The 18,503-nt window shown below is 38.2% G+C and overlaps 2 protein-coding genes across 5 annotated transcripts; one reads left to right on the top strand and one right to left on the bottom strand.

Annotated features, from left to right (window-relative positions):
* The first annotated feature begins 205 nt into the window (after window positions 1–205).
* LOC105389092 (methionine-R-sulfoxide reductase B1) lies at window positions 206–5,273 on the top strand. 3 transcript variants are annotated; one of them, XM_011560158.3, is made up of 4 exons: window positions 206–394; window positions 665–769; window positions 887–1,048; window positions 4,480–5,273. In XM_011560158.3, the coding sequence occupies exons 1-4, from the start codon at window positions 313–315 to the stop codon at window positions 4,659–4,661; spliced, it is 531 nt and encodes a 176-aa protein (XP_011558460.1). In that variant the 5' UTR covers window positions 206–312; the 3' UTR covers window positions 4,662–5,273. The 3 variants fall into 3 exon arrangements, with proteins under 3 accessions (XP_011558460.1, XP_011558468.1, XP_011558475.1); XM_011560166.3 differs by having other exon boundaries at window positions 210–394; window positions 4,516–5,273; XM_011560173.3 differs by lacking the exon at window positions 206–394 and having other exon boundaries at window positions 472–769.
* Window positions 5,274–6,500: 1,227 nt separating this feature from the next.
* Window positions 6,501–18,312, bottom strand: LOC105389073 (serine/threonine-protein kinase Pak). 2 transcript variants are annotated; one of them, XM_048625956.1, is made up of 13 exons: window positions 18,149–18,312; window positions 17,670–17,787; window positions 17,324–17,484; window positions 15,646–15,817; window positions 15,223–15,338; window positions 13,323–13,427; window positions 12,843–12,973; window positions 12,315–12,443; window positions 11,901–12,078; window positions 11,262–11,463; window positions 10,715–10,830; window positions 10,208–10,426; window positions 6,501–9,856 (listed from the first exon to the last, which is right to left on the bottom strand). In XM_048625956.1, exons 2-13 carry the CDS (start codon window positions 17,779–17,781, stop codon window positions 9,773–9,775), a joined length of 1,725 nt encoding a protein of 574 aa, XP_048481913.1. In that variant the 5' UTR covers window positions 17,782–17,787; window positions 18,149–18,312; the 3' UTR covers window positions 6,501–9,772. The 2 variants fall into 2 exon arrangements, with proteins under 2 accessions (XP_048481913.1, XP_048481912.1); XM_048625955.1 differs by having other exon boundaries at window positions 12,834–12,973; window positions 18,149–18,311.
* Window positions 18,313–18,503: the final 191 nt, after the last annotated feature.

Below are 18,503 nucleotides of genomic sequence, written 5' to 3'. Positions count from 1 at the left end.
TTGTCCTTTTTTAAGTACGATAACACCAATAACTTAAAAAGAGACGACGATATATTTTTAAGTACCGATTTTTATGCCAAGTCCTCTTTATTCTTTTGTCAATGGTTTGTTGGTACCGTTGGTACCTTTGCTCAACAACTCAACATGTCAACAAAATTTCATTCATTCATAATATTCTAGCCTATGCAGTATGCATTCATTCATTTACTTCACTCACTGGTGATGACTGAATAAAATAAATTATTTTTGTTTAGTGCGTAAACTTGTGAATTTTGTTTTAATTTTAATTCCATTGTTTTAAGAATTCAAGTTATGCGAAGAGTTCTGAAGCCTTTTTTGTTTAATAAATTATTGCAACCATCTACTGTTCAATTGCGAAGTCCATTTGTTACAGGTAAAAACGAATGTCGTCATTGATCACTTGATCAGCCATTCATCGTCGCCGTGTAAACATGGACTAGTTGATGATTAGCTCACTTTATTCTATAAATTCGTTATCAGTCAGTATATTGAACACAGTCGTACCGCTGCCCTGCTTGTGGCGCAACTCGTACGGATAGCAAAACACGGAAAACCCTTGACTGTTTGGAACCGTGCCAGATCATCCTAAATATTTATTTGAATCATATACTAAAAATAATAGTACTTTAACTGTTGCATCTAGCTTTAGTTTGGAGAGCCATGGAAGACAAGGAGGCCCTCAAGAAGCGTCTGACGCCCATGCAGTACCATGTCACTCAAGAAGCCGGCACTGAGAGACCCTTTACTGGTAAGATCAATAATAATATAGATCTTTTGAAAAACATAAGATTTTTCTGGAAAGTTTCACGAAACTTTTTGTAAAACTTTTAACCTTGATAAATATGTTACATTTTGACTATTTCAGGATGTTACAATAAGTTTTATGAAGATGGCATGTATGTTTGTGTTGTATGCAGACAAGATTTGTTTACATCTAAAAACAAATATGACTCGGGTTGTGGCTGGCCAGCATTTAATGATGTTCTAGCACAAGAAAAGGTTACCCTACACAAAGACGCAAGTGCAGGTGAGAATAAACATACTTATTTGAATTGCAATGCCTAGACAACTTGTCAACTAGTCTTTTAGATAAGATAATAATTATTGCTTAACATTATTATCATTTGTGTATTGTATACCTAAGCATTATTTCTATTGTATAATATGCAATGCTACTTATTTCATAATGAAATGAAGCATGACTACTAAAAGCCCCAATCAACTAATACATGTATGCCCAGCATGTTCAAAACCTTGCATCATCTTCTTACCTGTTATGTAAATTTTGTTTATTACATGCAAAGAAGTGGTGCCAGATATACTTATAAATGGGCATCATTTACTGAACTCAATGATGTGGAACTCTGCATTCAATGACATTGAGAACTATTGTGTGACCTAGGTATATCCTGTGTCTTCATAGATAACTATCTAGGGTCCTAATACTCCTAATCCTTCCATTCTAATCCATGCATTTCCTGACATAAGCCTAACATTCATTGTTTCAAATTATTTTGTATGCCGTGCAGACATTAGATTCAAGGTAAAATATCCTTATACATGAGTGTAACCCTCATCATGAACATATAAGCAGCGTAAGTTGAACTTCACTCATTGTACCATGTACTTACAAGCACAGGCGAGGTCAGCTTCAGTGTCACTCTGCTCGGTGCACTGCACTACTATTGTATTATATTTTCATACACAATACTTACCAACTTGTGGCCCTAATATTTACTAACTTTTAACTTCTTTATAAACTTGTATTTTTTTCTCCAATTACCTAATTATTCTTATCAATTACCAATATGTGGTTCTACCTTTTTTGGCATAAGATTTATTTGCCTAATCTCGTATTGCATAGTAATGTTTGGTCAAAGTCTCGTTACGCCGAAAATCGTATGGCATAAATCTCGTTTAGTAAAAAGTTATTTCGCATAACATTGTTTAGCCTAATAATGGTATGGCCAAATCTTGAATAGCCTAATAATGCTATGGCATAGGTTTATACAAAGTAATAATATTCGTTTGGCTTTAACTTTGACGGACCGTCTCCCTACATAGCGCAAACTGGTGCCTTGTATTGTTTCCGCTGTTTGGAAAACGCTCCGCTCCGCTTCGCTGCGCTCCGCTCCGCTTCGCTGCGCTCCGCTTTGGTTTTGATGAACATGTGCACCTAACACGCTCCTCCTCGCTTTGCTCGTCATCGCACCTATTTTTAGGTTTCGATCTCATGGGGTTTGATATTGGTCGTTAACTTTCGATTTTTTGATCATACAATATCGTTATTTTCGGGATGTAGGAGAAAAATACCACAATTTGTACATTTACTACATACTTAATACATTATTTATTAAGATAACATTAGGAGAAACAAGATTATACATAGGTATAGACGAACATAAATTTGAGCAAACGAAACTTAGGTGTTTAAAGATTGTGCCTAAAGAGTTTTAGACGAAACGAGCCTTATGCCACATAAGTCTTGGCAAAGTGATGGTTCGGTCAAAAAAGTTTAGACCATACGAGTTATGGGTGAAATCGCCAAAATTTGTACATTTTTTGTCCATTTCTCTTGGTTGCACTAAAACCTACTAAATGAGAAAAATATAACAACTTCACATAGAAAATTTTGGTAAATCACATTAGTAGAATAAGTAACGTATTAAATTATTTGTATTTTATCATATTTTGTACAGTGGTTATTGAAATTTACATAAATTTAAATCTTAATAAAAATATCATATTTCTTTGTTATGCTCTTTGTAACAGTATTTTTTTGTATAAAATAGTATTAAATCTAAATTATTTTACTGGCATCACCACGAGCAAAAGTTTTCTTAGAAGTGGCGTTAGTGTCGCGTCTCCGCCATTTTGTTTGTAGTCGTTATCGAAGTTATAGTGAACTCGGAAGAAAAAAGACTTTTCAGTGTTCCCCTTTGTAACAACCGACAAATTAAGTTAAAGGAAAGTATTTACAAAGTAATTCCTGCACGTAAAATCATAATTTCAGTCTGTTTACTATTCAGTTAGTAAAATTTTCGGAAAACTAAATCCACGTGTGTTAAAATATTTTTAGCTTATGAACGTAAGAATTTTTGTTCCATTTTGTTACAATTTTCTTTGTAACGTTACAAAAAGGAAAGCTAAGGGCACATTCAGACTGACAAGAATGTGATGACATTTTTTAAACTAATAAATTACAAAAACATATAAATTGTACAGAAGTTTAATTTCAATTTTCCTAACTAGTGATACCTAATACCAAAATAATTAATAATTCAATTAATAAAAAAAAACCTCATAGATATATATTATTTTTTAAATATTTTTGTTCAAAAATTACGGAAGTAGTTCGTGTTTTAATTATTGAATAGATACCGGTCAAAATCATAACCCTCCTTTTTGCTTCGCCGTAGTGCTGATTAAATAAAAATTGTTTTATTTATTCATAGTAGTGTGATCGAGTCTGAATAGTTCCTTTTTGTAACATTTTTGTAACGTTTCCCTTTTGTTACGTTTTTGTTACGTACAAATTTTGGCGATTTCACCCTTATGCGAAATGAGTTTTGGTCAATAAAGATTATGCGAGATGAGCGGAACCCCCAATATGTATTTATCCGAACTAAAGGGCATGGAATAGTTATTATACTTACCAAAAAATATTGTTGTCCCTACATAGAATGGCCAGAACATCTGACTCCATGACCCTGCTATGAAATTGTATACTTGAAAACAGTGATTTACTGCTGGTTAAAGAACCCCCCCTACTTTTTATATTGTAACATTATAGTATAATTGAAAAATTCAAATTAAATCTCTTATCCTTGTATAGTAATTTTATGTACCCTGTTTGATTTATAAACTGGTGTTGGAATATTCTATAATATGCTAATGCATTTTTATCTGTCTGTCTTTCCCGTCCCCCGCCCACCTCCAACACAATCCTGACTCCACAACGTGTCGTAAGTCGCCTATTGCTGCTTGTATTTATTTCAAAAATATTATTTATATTCTAAAATGTATCATTTTATCTGTGATCTCTTTGTCACATCACATACATTGCACCTCTACATGAACATTTTAAATTTACACTATTTACTATTTTTATTCCGCTTGAATGGTTACGAACAATAAACCACCTCAATATGCATAATTTTCTATACTTCATACACATTTTATCATATCAAATCTTGTCACTTATCACTTGCCTCAAACTTGATCACGCCCATCTTGAGTTCACTGATCATTCTGTATGTGCATGATAATAATTTGCATTTGTCCCCTCCTGCCCCCCTCCCCCGCCGCCGCCGCCGCTGGACCTCGACGCCGCGACGACACTCACCACATCTGCTCGCAATCCGGGATAATGTGCTCATGACATCACCCATTGTTTTATTATGTGACATGTAAATAAACTGCTTTTCGGGATCTGGACCATTGTGTGGTAAACTGAAGTGGGAGCGAATATATTACTGGTTTTAACGCGGCCAGGTCTGGTGCGGACTGAGGTGCGCTGCGCGAAGTGCTCCGCTCACCTGGGCCACGTGTTTGACGATGGGCCCAAGCCCACCAAGAAACGATTTTGCATTAATTCAGCTTCCCTGGACTTCATTCCCGCAGAAGAGAGGAAGGACTAAATATTTTCTGTTATAGAGCAATATTCGTAAAATTAAAATGTTATAAACAATACCTGGATGATTCAATGGCAGAAGCATTTTTTTATGTTTAAGAAATAATCTGTATATCTAATTGGTAGCTGCCATAAATGTATTTTAGAATTGCAACAATCACCACTCATTGGTTTCAATGAAAGTACTTGTAGTAGTAATTATATAAGTGATAATTAGTATGTATCTATCATAAATTATTCATAAACCTATATTCTATATTCAATGTATGAATTCCTGTTAAAATTGTATTTGCCTAAGCAATATCATTAACATTTTGTAACAATTTTCTTAAAAGGACTGATGGTGGCCTTACTATAAGAATGGTTAGCTTCTTCATACTACTTACATAAATAATTATTTTGGTTTGTTGGCACCTTTACCTCAGAACCTTTTTGTGATGCTTTTTAGTCAATAACCTTAGTTACCAAGCAGCAGATAAGTTTGTTTTCGATTTTGTTATATTAATTTATTAAGAATTCTTGTTTTTTTTATACACATATATCAGTACAAACATTGTTATTTTTATTATAAGGAGCTTATCAAAGATACTCTTCAGAAATAAATATTTTGTGTACAATAGCGTTTGATTGTCTTCTAAACACGTTTAATTAATATTATAGGATTAATTGAAACTAAATATATAATGGTGAGTCTTTTATTATAATAGGTATATGTATGATAGTAGGGTAACGTAACGTACCTAGGGACATTTTCGACTACCCCAACTTTGAATGAAGCTATCGCAGCGTACAACTAAGATATTAATGTGAAATTTTCTTTATTCGGTAGGATATATAATCTTTTATCACTAGTATTTGTGCTTAAGCTTTAGTGTGGCCAGATTTTATTAAATTAAGATAAAAGTAAAAATGCTTGTTTTGACCCAAGGTACGTTACACGTTTGTACCTTGGGACACTGTTTCCTGTAGCTTTGTACTATGGAAAATGCAAACTTCTAAATAACGCCTTATATCTCTGTTCTTATTGATTTACTGCATCTCTCTTCTGTCTAGTTTCACTCTGGCTCTAATAAGAACAGAGATATAAGGCGTTATTTAGATGTTTGCATTTTCCATAGTACAAAGCCATAGGAAACAGTGTCCCAAGGTACAAATTTAATCGTGTCCCAAGGTACAAAAAAGCAATATTTAACCAAAATTTAAATATCTTTATTTTTAATTAATAGGAATCTTTCAGATAATTGCCATGTCATAAAATTAAATAACTGAAAAGTTATACGTGACATCCATGTTTTTATTTAGAGCATGCCTCAATGAGATAAAGCAACACAAAAAACTATACAAAAGCTACTTTTGACTCCAAAAAACTTCATATTGTCTTCACCACACAGTCGATGCTGGTATGATCACGAGACTCACTAGTTTTGCCAAGCGAGTAAAATACTATGCCTAGGGTAGAATTTTAATGTGTTTATTTAGCCAGTTTTTAAAATACAATCAATGTCCCGAGGTACAAGCGTCCCAAGGTACGTTACGTTACCCTATTTATATGCTCAAGTTGCTCATACATGGCACTGATGTTATTATAACTGTCAAAAATGACCTAACTCATCGATTGTCTTGTACAATATAACCTAATACATTTAATAATACATCATTTCAACTTAGGCTACATACATAATTACAAGTTACTTTAGCATATTCTACTGCATTCTGAAATTCATAGTCATGATCACATCAGTTAATACATTCCATACAATAATTTAGTAACATTTGATACTGTATAACTTTGATTCAAGCTCACCTCAAGATGGCTAATTTATACATTCTACATTATTGCACTTCAGTGGTTGGTGCACGCACACAGTTTAGGCCTGCGGTGGTCTCGGGAAATGTTACACTTATTACTTGGTAACTTAGGCCATATTTGACTACACCATACTGCCTTGGGTTATATTGGAATAAGGGTGGGTGTTACAATTAGGTATGTAAAAAAATATGTAAATATGGATGGTAATCATCTATGAAGTTAAATCGGATATTTAAATAAAATTAGTTCAGCAACTGTGTAGGTCTGATCCTGATGCACCAACCTATAAACCAGGACGACTGTACAGAAATTACATAGCGTTAATTGGTCACTTCATATTGTCAAAGAGTAAACTACTCGATCCTAATTTGTTTCTGTACAATAGACAACAGGCGAGCCTCTACGTCGTACCAACTGCATTCTTCTACTCACTCATACCTCTATTTGTAATTATCAAAATTCGAAACATAAAAATATAACAGCGTCTGTTGGCACAACCTACAATAATATTATAAAGCAGAGAGAATCTCAAGTTCAAGTCGCATACACACGAGTAAAAATGATAAAACATGATAATGATAAGACTATTTATAATTAGGTAAGTATGGAATACGTTCTATTGTCTGGAGATTGGGAGTTATTATCATATGGCTATATGTATACTTATCGTGAATGATACATAAAGTAATGTTACGCTGATAATATTGCAAGTACCTACCCTTGATGGAATCGTAAGGTTGCCTGTTACATGTTATAGACACTGTAACTACGATAGAATATTATCTAATGCTTAAGTATCGCATGTGTCTCAGGAAAAGTTAAGCTTCTTGCACATAGGTAGGTATATCAGCATAACTTTTAAAAATAAAATATTCTTGTTTTGTGCTATCATTTAATTAATCACTGTCGCCAGGTACGCCAACATCCTTGTAATAACATAATACTTCTAGTAAATGCAAATAAAAACTGTAAATTATTCGGTCGTCAATTAAAAAATATATAATTACATAGATATTACCTACAACCTAATGTATTGTAATTATCATACAATCATGAATTTGTCAAAAATATTAATTAATCATCAATTCTGCAATAATACTATAATCTCGGAGTAATCAAATAAATTGAAAGCAAAGTAAAAATAAGTTAACACTAAATAAAATAATATAAACACTGCTACTAACTATACTTTTAAAATCTATAAAGCAGTCAAATAACTAGCGTCACAAACAAATACAGAATAATGATTAAAAAAGAAACACGTATACATAGTTTACTGCCAATTACAGTAACATCGTGTTAATATTTGTAAAGATAAGAAATCATAATCAAACGTCGAGTAAATAATGGTAAATGAATACCTATCATGTTGTCGACCCATAGAAGCAATTTTAACTTTATATAATATATGCAATAATGGGCTATAATATAAAAACCAATTTGATCCTACCACATGACTTAGAGCACACTTCGCTATATCCAACACCGAGCGAAAATCCAGATGAAAACCATATTTACAGAGGAATCCGAACTGCCCGAAAAGCTTAATATCTATTTTCTGTTGTGTGTTTACTATACGGTGTTTTGTAATGGTTGGGCCTTCTTACAGTTTAATTACATCATCATTAGTTGGCAAAGACATGCGAGGAACCTCAAGTTCAATGCCTGTTCGTTAGTTTCCGCCTACCGCAACTCTCCGTCTCGGTCACAGTATTAAGCCGAACGTACTACTATCACACATCCACGTAGTGAAAACAGAAACTAACCACGTTCCCTATCTGTACATTATTGTTACAAATAAAACTAGTTAATTTTAGAAAAACTATGTTCTGCTAATCTTATCTGTTATCTCTTTCATTCAGTGGAACTAGACGCCTAAGTTATGTATGTATTTTACTATTATTTATACTTTACAACTTCCTCTATCTTAAACTGCCAGTCTTTGTTTGCAGCTAAATATTACTTCGTAAAATTTCACAACTTTTAATTTACGGAACTACGATTTGCTATTAGCATGAAGCGTCCTGCATAGACCGCGTCAATCAGTTATGAGTTGCGTGCCTTTCTAACGTCTTTAATATATAATATAACAACTGTATGTCTCCGAGGGTGTAAGAGGCTGCAACAAACAACCTGTTATATTCCCGCATGTTTAGGATGCAAAAAAACGGGTATAAGTTTACGACACGACGCGCGTCTTTTACCTCAATACATATAAGCAATATGCAAACGATGAAATTGACAATGTCTTTAATGAGTTTAGATGTTTTCATTATCAAAACGGCCGAATGGCATTCTATAATAGGTAATAGGGTGGTAATTTTATGTTTATATTTAAGCAATTAAATGAATACCATGTTACAAAGCTTCTGTAGTTTATGTATAATATTTATCTACTTGTCATATTCATTTTAATATTGTATTGTTTCTGACTGTACCATACTACAAGATTACAAATACTGGACTGCTTACTTATTATTTACCCTTGAATGCAAAAATATGTTAACTTCTATCAAATACAAAGTGGCTACACTTTGTTCCTCATATACTTACAATGATGCTCTACTATGTGAATGCACTTTAACAATATTTAACCGAATTTCTATTCTACCGTTTTGTTTATTTGTAGCAAAATAATAGCGTGTGATGTGAAAACATGTAAAATATCTCACATAACTGGATAGGAGCGTGGTTTCGGCTGTCATAGTGCTGCTAATAAAATATTAGTTTGTATGATTGCCCTATTAATTCTCAAAGTATTTACCACAGGGAATATCACTTTGCGCCTCAACAATCTTACTTAAGATGGAGTGTCACCATTTCAACTGGGCGCCTCAACAATATTAAATACATCGACAAGGATGCCTTCATTCACCGGTAGCCGGGCGGGGTCTATTTGAGGCTAAATGAATTGCGCCCAGCGACCGGCCACGCGCCGGGTCTATATCGCCGGCCAACATTTATTCCACAACAAAAGGCACTAAAACTTGTATCCGCGACCCTGAGCTGATCTCCGTCCGTCACACTCACCACCCCTCGGCCGGGCGGCGCCGGGCGCGTGGCCGCTCGTGGAAACGGTCTAATTAATTGCTAACTTAAGCGGCGCCACCGTCTACGTTAATATTAATTAATTCCGCCAACATTCGGGCAGCTAAGGCGTCTAACCGTCGTCTACGTGAACGCTACGTAAGTAGTGGCAACAAGCGATAATCGCCGTATAGGTATAAGTCTGTGGGCGATACGTACACGCCGTGGCGAGGGGCACCGGGCCGCTACCGCGCGGGCGCGGCGGGCGGCGGCGGCCGGTGCTAATGGCCCTTGGCCGCCTCCTTGGCCGCCATGATGAGCGGGGTCAACGACGCCAGCGGCCGCGCCAGCTTCAAGAACGGGTGCTGAAACAAACGATATTGTATGAATATGGAGTAGTGAAAAGATCAGGAGAAGTGGTAATTTTAACCTTATTCTACCAGGTGTCTACTTGCTCCAAGAGCATCTGAGCCATATTAGGATACACCACTAGTACATTACTACTAGATGTTACAGGAGAACGTGGCAATTGACGCCCTTCAGCTTTTCAGGACCAACGTTAGTATTTACAACGGACACGCTAAGGAGTTGATTATTAGAACATGTACACATTAGGCGTTTTAAAGCGTGCCCTTTGAAGTACAGCAGTCTATCAGAAGGGCGCGCTTCAAAACGCCTTATGCGTACAGTACAAGCTATTAGGGTTATTCTAGTACCTTGAGTAGGTCGAGCGCGGTGGCTCTCCTATCGACATCCACTTCGAGGCACTGGTCGAGGAAGTCCTGGAACACGGCGCTGAGCTTCTCCTTGTCCTTGATGTCGGGCTTGCCGTTGGTCGCGATCAGGTACAGCGCCCGGAGCGGGTTCTCGTTCAGGTAGGGCGGCTCGCCCTCGATCATCTCGATGGCCATTATGCCGAGAGACCACACGTCCACCTGGAATTTGCGATATTTTTTTTATTAGGTACTGGTAATAAGAGGATATAGGGTGCACAAAAGGAGCTTCTTCGAGCGACGTCTCACCTGTTTATTATACATATATGGCGTTCCCTGAGCGACTATCTGACTGGCTAATCATTTCACTACGGAGACACAAGCCTAGTCTACCTCTAGAAGCAGTAGTACCTTGGATATGTCGGTATCTTATCAATGTAAAAGGAAAAAAGGACGGCTAAATAAGATTGTGTGTTCATGAGCGATTTACAAAATGATTGCATTACATACCTTAGGACCATATTGCTTTCTTGTGACGACTTCGGGCGCCATCCAGTAGGGAGTTCCTACCATCGTCGTTCTTTTGTTTTGTTCGGGCGATATTTGCGCGCAGAAACCAAAGTCAGCTGTGAACAAATAATATTCATAATTTAGCCATGTATCAAAATGGAGAACCCTCAGATATTTGATTGATGTAACAAGTCATCCCGAAGTTATGGTGTGGTGTTTTCTTTTGTAGTGGCCTTTTCCTTTCATGTTATCTATGGTGATTAAATGAAATTTTACAACATGAATCGGGTATCGACATCGACCGATAATCGGTTACCGACTTTTAGGCTGGAAACGGGGCTAGACCCAACATACGTAATGACCGTACGTCCTGACGGTCAGTGTCGACAGTCAGGACGTATGGTTAGAACATATCGTTGGTCTAGCACTATTTCCAGCTTTATAGGAGAGAAAACGGAAGGAACTGATTGCAACAGTGCAACGTACACGTCCCACAAAGACTATTACGGGAGCACCTTTAATTGCAAAGAAACTGTCAAACACTTACTCAGTTTAACCTGCCCGTCCAGCCCCAACAGTATATTATCGCTCTTGATATCCCTGTGTATAACATGGTTGGTGTGCAGGAAGTGTAGCGCCTGCAGCACCTCCCGGCAGACGGCCGCGATCTGCCCCTCGTCCATGCACGTCTCCGTCACCACGTCGGTCAGGGACCCGCCGGCCAGGTACTCCATTACTACCCAGAGTTCCTGGGAACGGGGGTAGGGCATTGTGATAAGTGGAAGGTAAAAGAGGTTGTGCTTGGGAGTTTTTAATATTTTTGGGGGGGAATTCAACACACACCTGAGGGATGGATGCCCACAGGAGGGATGGCCACCATTTTCATCACTTCGTATTCAATTGTATGGTACATAATTACGTCGTCGCCAGCCTGTTTACAGGGCACATTCTGCAGTCATGTAATACTATAAAACCCTTGCTACCCAACATAGGCTGTAAAGGCTATCTGACTCCTAGTGTAAGTTTTATATATTACGCAAACGATACAAACAAACAACAAATGTTGTTTACCGTTGTTTACTGATAGACATGCAAACATCTCCGTTTGCAAAAATGATTAAAACTCAAACTGCCGTGTTTAGCAAAATTGTAGCACCTAAAACTGCAGTTAAAGTACAATACAAACCTCGTTAACAAGATAGCTGTCCAAATAATTAACAACATTGTTGTGTTTGTTCTCCCGCATGACGAGGATCTCGTTGATGATGAGCTCCTTCTTGGGCTGCTGGCTCAGGTTCATCTGCTTGATGGCCACCTCCATGCCCGTGGACGTCTCGATCGCCGTGTACACCGTGCCTGACGCTCTAGTGGGGGGAGAAGTAAGGTTTTATTAATTATACAAACGATATACAAGTACTGTGATTCATTATAAAGTCGTATAAAAGGTGCGAGGCTCGCATTAATAGAAAATCACAGCGCGTACTCGTAGACTCTGCTTTTCCGTACATTTGTGACAATCCGTTTGGTGCGATTTAAGGTCATGGTCTGGTCCAACATTCGTTAAAATTACAGTGATTTAAGTAATGGAAGTAATACATACCCCTGTCCTATTTTCTCCATTTTAGTATACTTTCTATTTGGATCCCCAACGCTGACTATTGTTCTTAGTTTTTCTAATATTTCTTCGTCTGTCATTTTCTTTTTCCTTTGTTGCTGCCCCGTCGCTCTCCTGTAATGGTCAAAAATAGGTATATGTACATATTTATAAAAATGCTAGCCATCTCTGTTTTATAAATCTCATAAGGTATTTAATTACTCGGTGTGTCTTTGCTAGCCCAAGATCCGTGGAAAAGGCAGAGCATCACTTCAGGCCCTTGCTCCTAATCGCAGATTATAAATCAAAATCTCCACAGCAATCCAGCTGGCTTGTGGTATCACATAACACAAATATTTAACACCTACAACCAGAGACCAAATGTCTGCCCCGACCAGGGATCGAACCCGGGGCCATCGGCGCAGCAGTCAAGGACGTAAATAGATCAAGTTATTTATTTATATGATTATCATTATAAAACCTTCAGTATGTATACGCATATAATAATGTGTGTGTACAACTTACGTAACGTACCCAGTGTCGGCGGTGACGGGCGGCGCGCCGTTGGCGGGCGGGTGCGGCGCGTGCGCGGGCGGCGTCTGCGGCGCGGCCGGGTTCTTGTTGCGGTCCAGCGGCACTGGCGCCGGCTCCACGCGACACGATATCTGAGGGGATTGGTAGTTGATAAAGATTTAAAATATATGAACCAATTGTTGTAAAATGGAACGCAAACTATTGCAGTTCAACCTTTGGCCGCTAGGGGCGCTGCTTTCCTTCTTATTCGCTATCTTAGAAATCTGTAAGTTTGATAAGTTTCTTACGGTAATTAAACCAGTTGTAACGGATAGCCGATACGACTGGAGGGAGACGAAATACAAATTGATGGTCTCATGGAAATCGAACCCGTGTAACTGTATCTGAAGCTACGATTGCCTGGAGACGAGTGTTAGTTAATCTATGCGTATAATATCCAAGATAAAATACTACACAGCTACATAAGAATAAAAGTATTACTGAATGCGTGTTGATGGCGGGGTGCGGCACGTGCGGGGGCGACGCGGGCGCGGGGGGCAGCGGCCGCGGCGGGGGCGCCTCCTCCTCTTCTATGGGTTTTGTGTACTGGAAAACAGCAAAAATAAATAAGTGGAAATTCACAAAGAAGTATACGAACATATTTCAAAGCCTGTTAGACTGATAACCATAGACAGCTAGTCGGCAGAGACCGAGCATAGTATTATGGGGCATCTTGGGAGATGCCAAGGTTCCAGGAGTGGATGATTAATGACAGATGTAGTGTAGAAGGATAAGAGTGAGATAGTATAATTCCTTTAGGTCTGGCTTTCGCGCAAACAGATCGACAACTGACATGATTTTCACCCTTCGCCAGCTTCAGGAAAAATGTCGTGAACAACGCAAACCACTATTTATGGCATTCGTCGACCTAAACAAGGCTTTTGACACCATCAGCAGAAATGGCCTCTACGAAGTCCTAAATAAAGTCGGTTGCCCGCCGAAGATGCTCGCCCTAATCAAGTCCTTTCATGATAACATGCGCGGGTGCGTTGTTTTTGATGGGGATGTATCAGCAGCATTTGACGTCAACCGTGGAGTAAGGCAAGGCTGCGTTTTGGCTCCAACTCTCTTCGGCATATTCTTTTCGGCGCTTCTATCTGCTGCCTTTGATGGATCCGAGGAAGGAGTGCACCTGCATACGAGACACGACGGAAAGCTCTTCAATATAAACCTTTTGAAGGCCAAGAGAAACCGTCTTGACCTACTCGTCAGAGAACTGCTCTTCGCCGACGATGCCGCAATTGTGGCCAACACCGAAGAAGAACTTCAGCACCTGGTCACGCGATTTGGTCGAGCATGTGACATGTTCTCAATGAGTGTAAATACCAGGAAAACAGTCGTTATGGTACAAGGCACAACTATTCCGCCTACGATTACACTCAACGAGTCCACGCTGCAAGTGGTTGACCACTTCTGTTACCTAGGCTCAACAACCACGTCTAACTTGTCCAATGACAAAGAAATTGACTCCCGCATTGGCAGAGCTTCAACGGCATTTGGGAAGCTGTACACAAGGGTGTGGAGAAATTCTAAGCTCACCACCCGAACCAAAGTCCTTGTGTACAATTCATGCGTTCTCAGTACCTTACTGTATGGTTCTGAAACTTGGACAACCTACAGAAAACAGGAGCGCCGTATTAACGCATTTCACATGCGCTGCCTGCGGATAATTATCGGAGTCTCGTGGAGGGACAAGGTTACGAACGAATGCGTCCTCAACACCACACGCACGACCAGCATTACTGCCATCCTGAAGCAGAGACGCCTGCAATGGCTGGGACATGTCCAAAGACAGGACACAGAAAGACTGCCCCGTAGAGTGATGTTGGGACAACTGGCCAATGCTACCAGACCAGTTGGGCGGCCATTACTGAGATTCAAGGACTCATGCAAGCGCGATATGGACGACTTCGAGATAGATAAAGATAACTGGGAGTCCCTGGCATTGGACAGACCAGTATGGAGACAACTGCTGCATCAGGGCAAATCAAAACACGATGGGAAATGGTTGGAAAAGTTAAAAACTAAGAGGCTTAATCAACATCTGGAAGCATCGCCAAACCCGAATTATGCCTGTGTCCGATGTGGCAAGCAGTGTAAGGCCCGTATAGGCCTGTTCAGCCACATGAGAAAATGTGGCTCTCAAAACCCACAGCCGCTGTAACAATCATCTGTCAAGATGCAGTGGCCAATGATGATACAAGCTGTTTCTTTATCCTGTGAGTTATTTATTTATTTATTTAACTCTATTGCCAAATATAGCATATAAACATACAAAAGGTGGGCCCCTATGCTAAAAGCATTTTTACAAGCCAACCTAAAAGAGTTACGTGATACGTACAATACTCTTGGTGCGGTCGGGGCGCGAGGGCGGTGGCGGCGGCGGCTCAGGGTGCTCCGTGTCGGTGGGCGTGGACGACGAGGGACTACTTGATGATACCCGGGACACTGATGAACCTGAGAATGTAGGAGTGGTTAGTATACACGAGATAAGGAAACCATAGCTTTTGCAGATATAGAGTGATCATGTTTATGTTAGCTTATGCTGAATAAGGAAAATCAGTAACGAAATCAATGTTCAGTCCGGTATGATCTTCGCAACTCCTTCACTCACAATCATAAGACATAAATTCATGGCGAGGGTCAACCAACGGTCACAATAAGGTTGAAAACTACACCTACTGCCATTAGAGTAATAACCGAACTTCACACTGAGAAATAAAATAAACTATTAATCTAAAACAGCTAGGTATATTATACTAACCAGAATGCGTTGTGTGCATCTGTGCGGAGGTCATGTACTTGGACACGGGGGGCTGCGTGGCGGACGCGTCGTACCACTTGAGCACGTCCAGCACCGCCTGCGGGTTGCTCTTCTGCTCCTGCTTGCTGATGTTGGAGGCCATCAGCAACCTCGCCCACGCTTCCGGCATCCCCTGCGACAATATTATTTATGTGTCACAAAAATGCAGTTAGTTGGCAGTGAGTATTCCAGAAAAGATAGAAATCTATGATAGTTGAAGTCTTCAGAAGTATTTGACTCAATGAAATTGATAGATTGTACAAGCAATATGAAAGGAGAAAATGAGATTGTGAAAGGGCAACCACTACTGATGGAAGATGACAATGTGTTGATTTCACAACGGGTAACAAACCAAACATTGATGAATTTGACAAATCATGCAAGTAATTCACTTATTTAGAACTAGCTGTTCAATAAATATGGAATCCAGATATCAAGGAAATAGTAAAATGTTTTTTACATGCACCATTGTGTAGCAAGGCAATTTCAGCAAGTGAGACCTTTAATATTGAACTATTTATACCAAAGCACACCCAATAGATATTTTTCCAGACTGACAAAATTTTATAGCCAATCTAGTAATGAATGAGCGATTCAGAGTAAGCTAGATCCAAAGTATAAATAAAATAACTTCCCATTCATACACAATAAGAAGGCATCAATAAGCTATTACTTACTGTCATAGGCAGCTTGAAACAAAAGCGGAATATCGAAATACATAGAACCAAATTTAGTGTTGAATATCACCTACCTAAATCCTAATTTTAACAGGTAGGTATACACTCTAACCATTTACTAAATACTCTATTCCAACAGGTGGTGGATGTAAAAATACTAATAAATTAATGAACATACTAAATAATTACATTTTAACTGACAATAATGGAAGAGTATGGTAAACTTGAATTCCTTAATCCCCTTCTGCCACATATGGATTGGACTCATCACAATGTTCATCTAATTTTATACACTAAAGTATAAACATGCATCCATTAGACTTGTTATTTCACTAAATATGGTAACTGAGTGGGCAAACATTACAAATGAGATGAGTTGAGGTTAAAAATATATCTGTAATTCAGCTGTATTCTCAGGGTATTCTTAGCCTAACAACCCAAGCTTCAAGCTTCATGAGGATTTATGTTATGCTTTATTTGGTTTTGCTGTTTCAATGGAGACTGTAAATTAAATTTGATGCATATTCTTGGTATTCTTATTGGTGTAGTTTGCCAATTTCTAATATAAAGCAAAGCACTACGCTGAGGCATTGTATTTTAATTTGAAAGCAGAAAGCTTTTGCAAAACTTAAGTGAACACAATACATTATGAGTAGTATAACTCTATGACAATTTAATGGTGCCCATTGATTGCAATAAAATACACTAAATTTAAATAGTGTCACTGTGCATACACATTTTATGAAATCCATGATGTGCAACAGGAGTAAACTAAATGTATTTGATTGCTTATTGTTTCTTATTTGAAACTGAAACTGCAAGAATTTCAATGAGGCCATTGAATTAAAGTTATTACAGTGCTCAGACATTTAAATATCCTGTGTTATTATTTTTGAGCTCAGCCAGTGCATGAGTCATCGGGCTACCATATAAGATCAATATTGTATAACAAGAGTATTTACCGTGAATTCACCAGTAACAGCATCAAATCCAACATGAACTGTGTGTTCAAAATTAGTAGGGTAGCTAATGTTTGGCTTGTTATCATTATGTGCGGTGCTTTTTGATCCTTTTATCTTTGCCTTTAATGTTTTCTTTTTTCTGTCACCTCCATCGTCAGGTTCTGAAAGAGAGTACATTGATTAGATCAAGGTATTACAACTTAATTATTTAATAAAACACACACAGACATCTAACACATCACATTGTCCAACAATATGAATGTTTAGTAGTCGCTACAGCCAAATTAGTACAAACAATGATTGAATGGTGTTTCAATTACAATAGTATTTTGGGTAGTAGCTGTACCTTTGGGCAGGGGCCTCATGTCGACGGAGGCGACGGAGTCCCCGCGGTCCGTGCCGCGGTTGCTGGTGAGCCGCACGGGCGGCGCGGGCGGCTTGTCCTCGTCACTCGACATTATGATCTGCACACGTTTATATCAAATTCATTTAGGTATATGCTACATGTCAACAATGCAAATTAGATATACAAAGTGCCAAGACCTATCGGTATCAGTCACATCACAATATGGAATTAGAAGATACACAGCACAGACAGGTAGATTTGGCAAGATTTTGCTTGAGCAATGTCCCGAACAAGTTGCTCGGACATTGAAATGTACAACAAAGTTTTGGATTCTTGGATAGTAAAGTGTCAACACGGTACGGTAATGAAGTTGTAGCAGTTGTAGCTAATTGTAAAAACCAGAATATTACTCATGGACGCGCCCCGTAGAAATTTTAGATAATATGCAGCTTTTCTTTCAATCCCCAAAGTCAACTCACCTGATAAAAATTGCAAACAGATATAAAAACTAAACAGGCATAAACATCTATCACATTTCAATCAATTGTAACACAGAAATCCTCATAAATTCATTTCACACAAAACAGAAACAGACAGAAAACGAAATGTCTTGGGCCGCCATTATGATTTGATGGCCATAAACAAAATAGAAAATTGAATGAACGAAACCGATTGATACCTAAGTCCTAAGGACCGGTTCACAACTTTTCATTATGAAAACTCTGTAAATTAATATTTTATCATGTATTGTATAATAAACATTATAAATAAAAATAAAAAAATAGATGGATTAAAAAAAAAAAAAAAAAACTCTGTAAATGAATAGCAACACCT

Source organism: Plutella xylostella, chromosome 15 (assembly GCF_932276165.1).
Source record: "Plutella xylostella chromosome 15, ilPluXylo3.1, whole genome shotgun sequence".
In the NCBI taxonomy this organism is placed as follows: domain Eukaryota; kingdom Metazoa; phylum Arthropoda; class Insecta; order Lepidoptera; family Plutellidae; genus Plutella; species Plutella xylostella.
The sequence above is the reverse complement of the archived record's forward strand: the minus strand, read 5'-3'. Positions and strand labels throughout refer to the sequence as shown.

Bases quoted from the DNA above. Each gene is read 5' to 3' on its own strand.
- LOC105389092 (XM_011560158.3), top strand. From the start codon at position 313: ATGCGAAGAGTTCTGAAGCCTTTTTTGTTTAATAAATTATTGCAACCA. The intron at 395-664 runs GTAAAAACGAAT...TGTTGCATCTAG, and splicing joins GCGAAGTCCATTTGTTACAG to CTTTAGTTTGGAGAGCCATG. The intron at 770-886 runs GTAAGATCAATA...TGACTATTTCAG, and splicing joins CACTGAGAGACCCTTTACTG to GATGTTACAATAAGTTTTAT.
- LOC105389073 (XM_048625955.1), bottom strand. From the start codon at position 17,781: ATGTCGAGTGACGAGGACAAGCCGCCCGCGCCGCCCGTGCGGCTCACC. The intron at 12,974-13,322 runs GTAATACTTTTA...CAATCCCCTCAG, and splicing joins CCGCCATCAACACGCATTCA to ATATCGTGTCGCGTGGAGCC. The intron at 11,464-11,900 runs GTTTGTATTGTA...CCCCGTTCCCAG, and splicing joins ACAGCTATCTTGTTAACGAG to GAACTCTGGGTAGTAATGGA.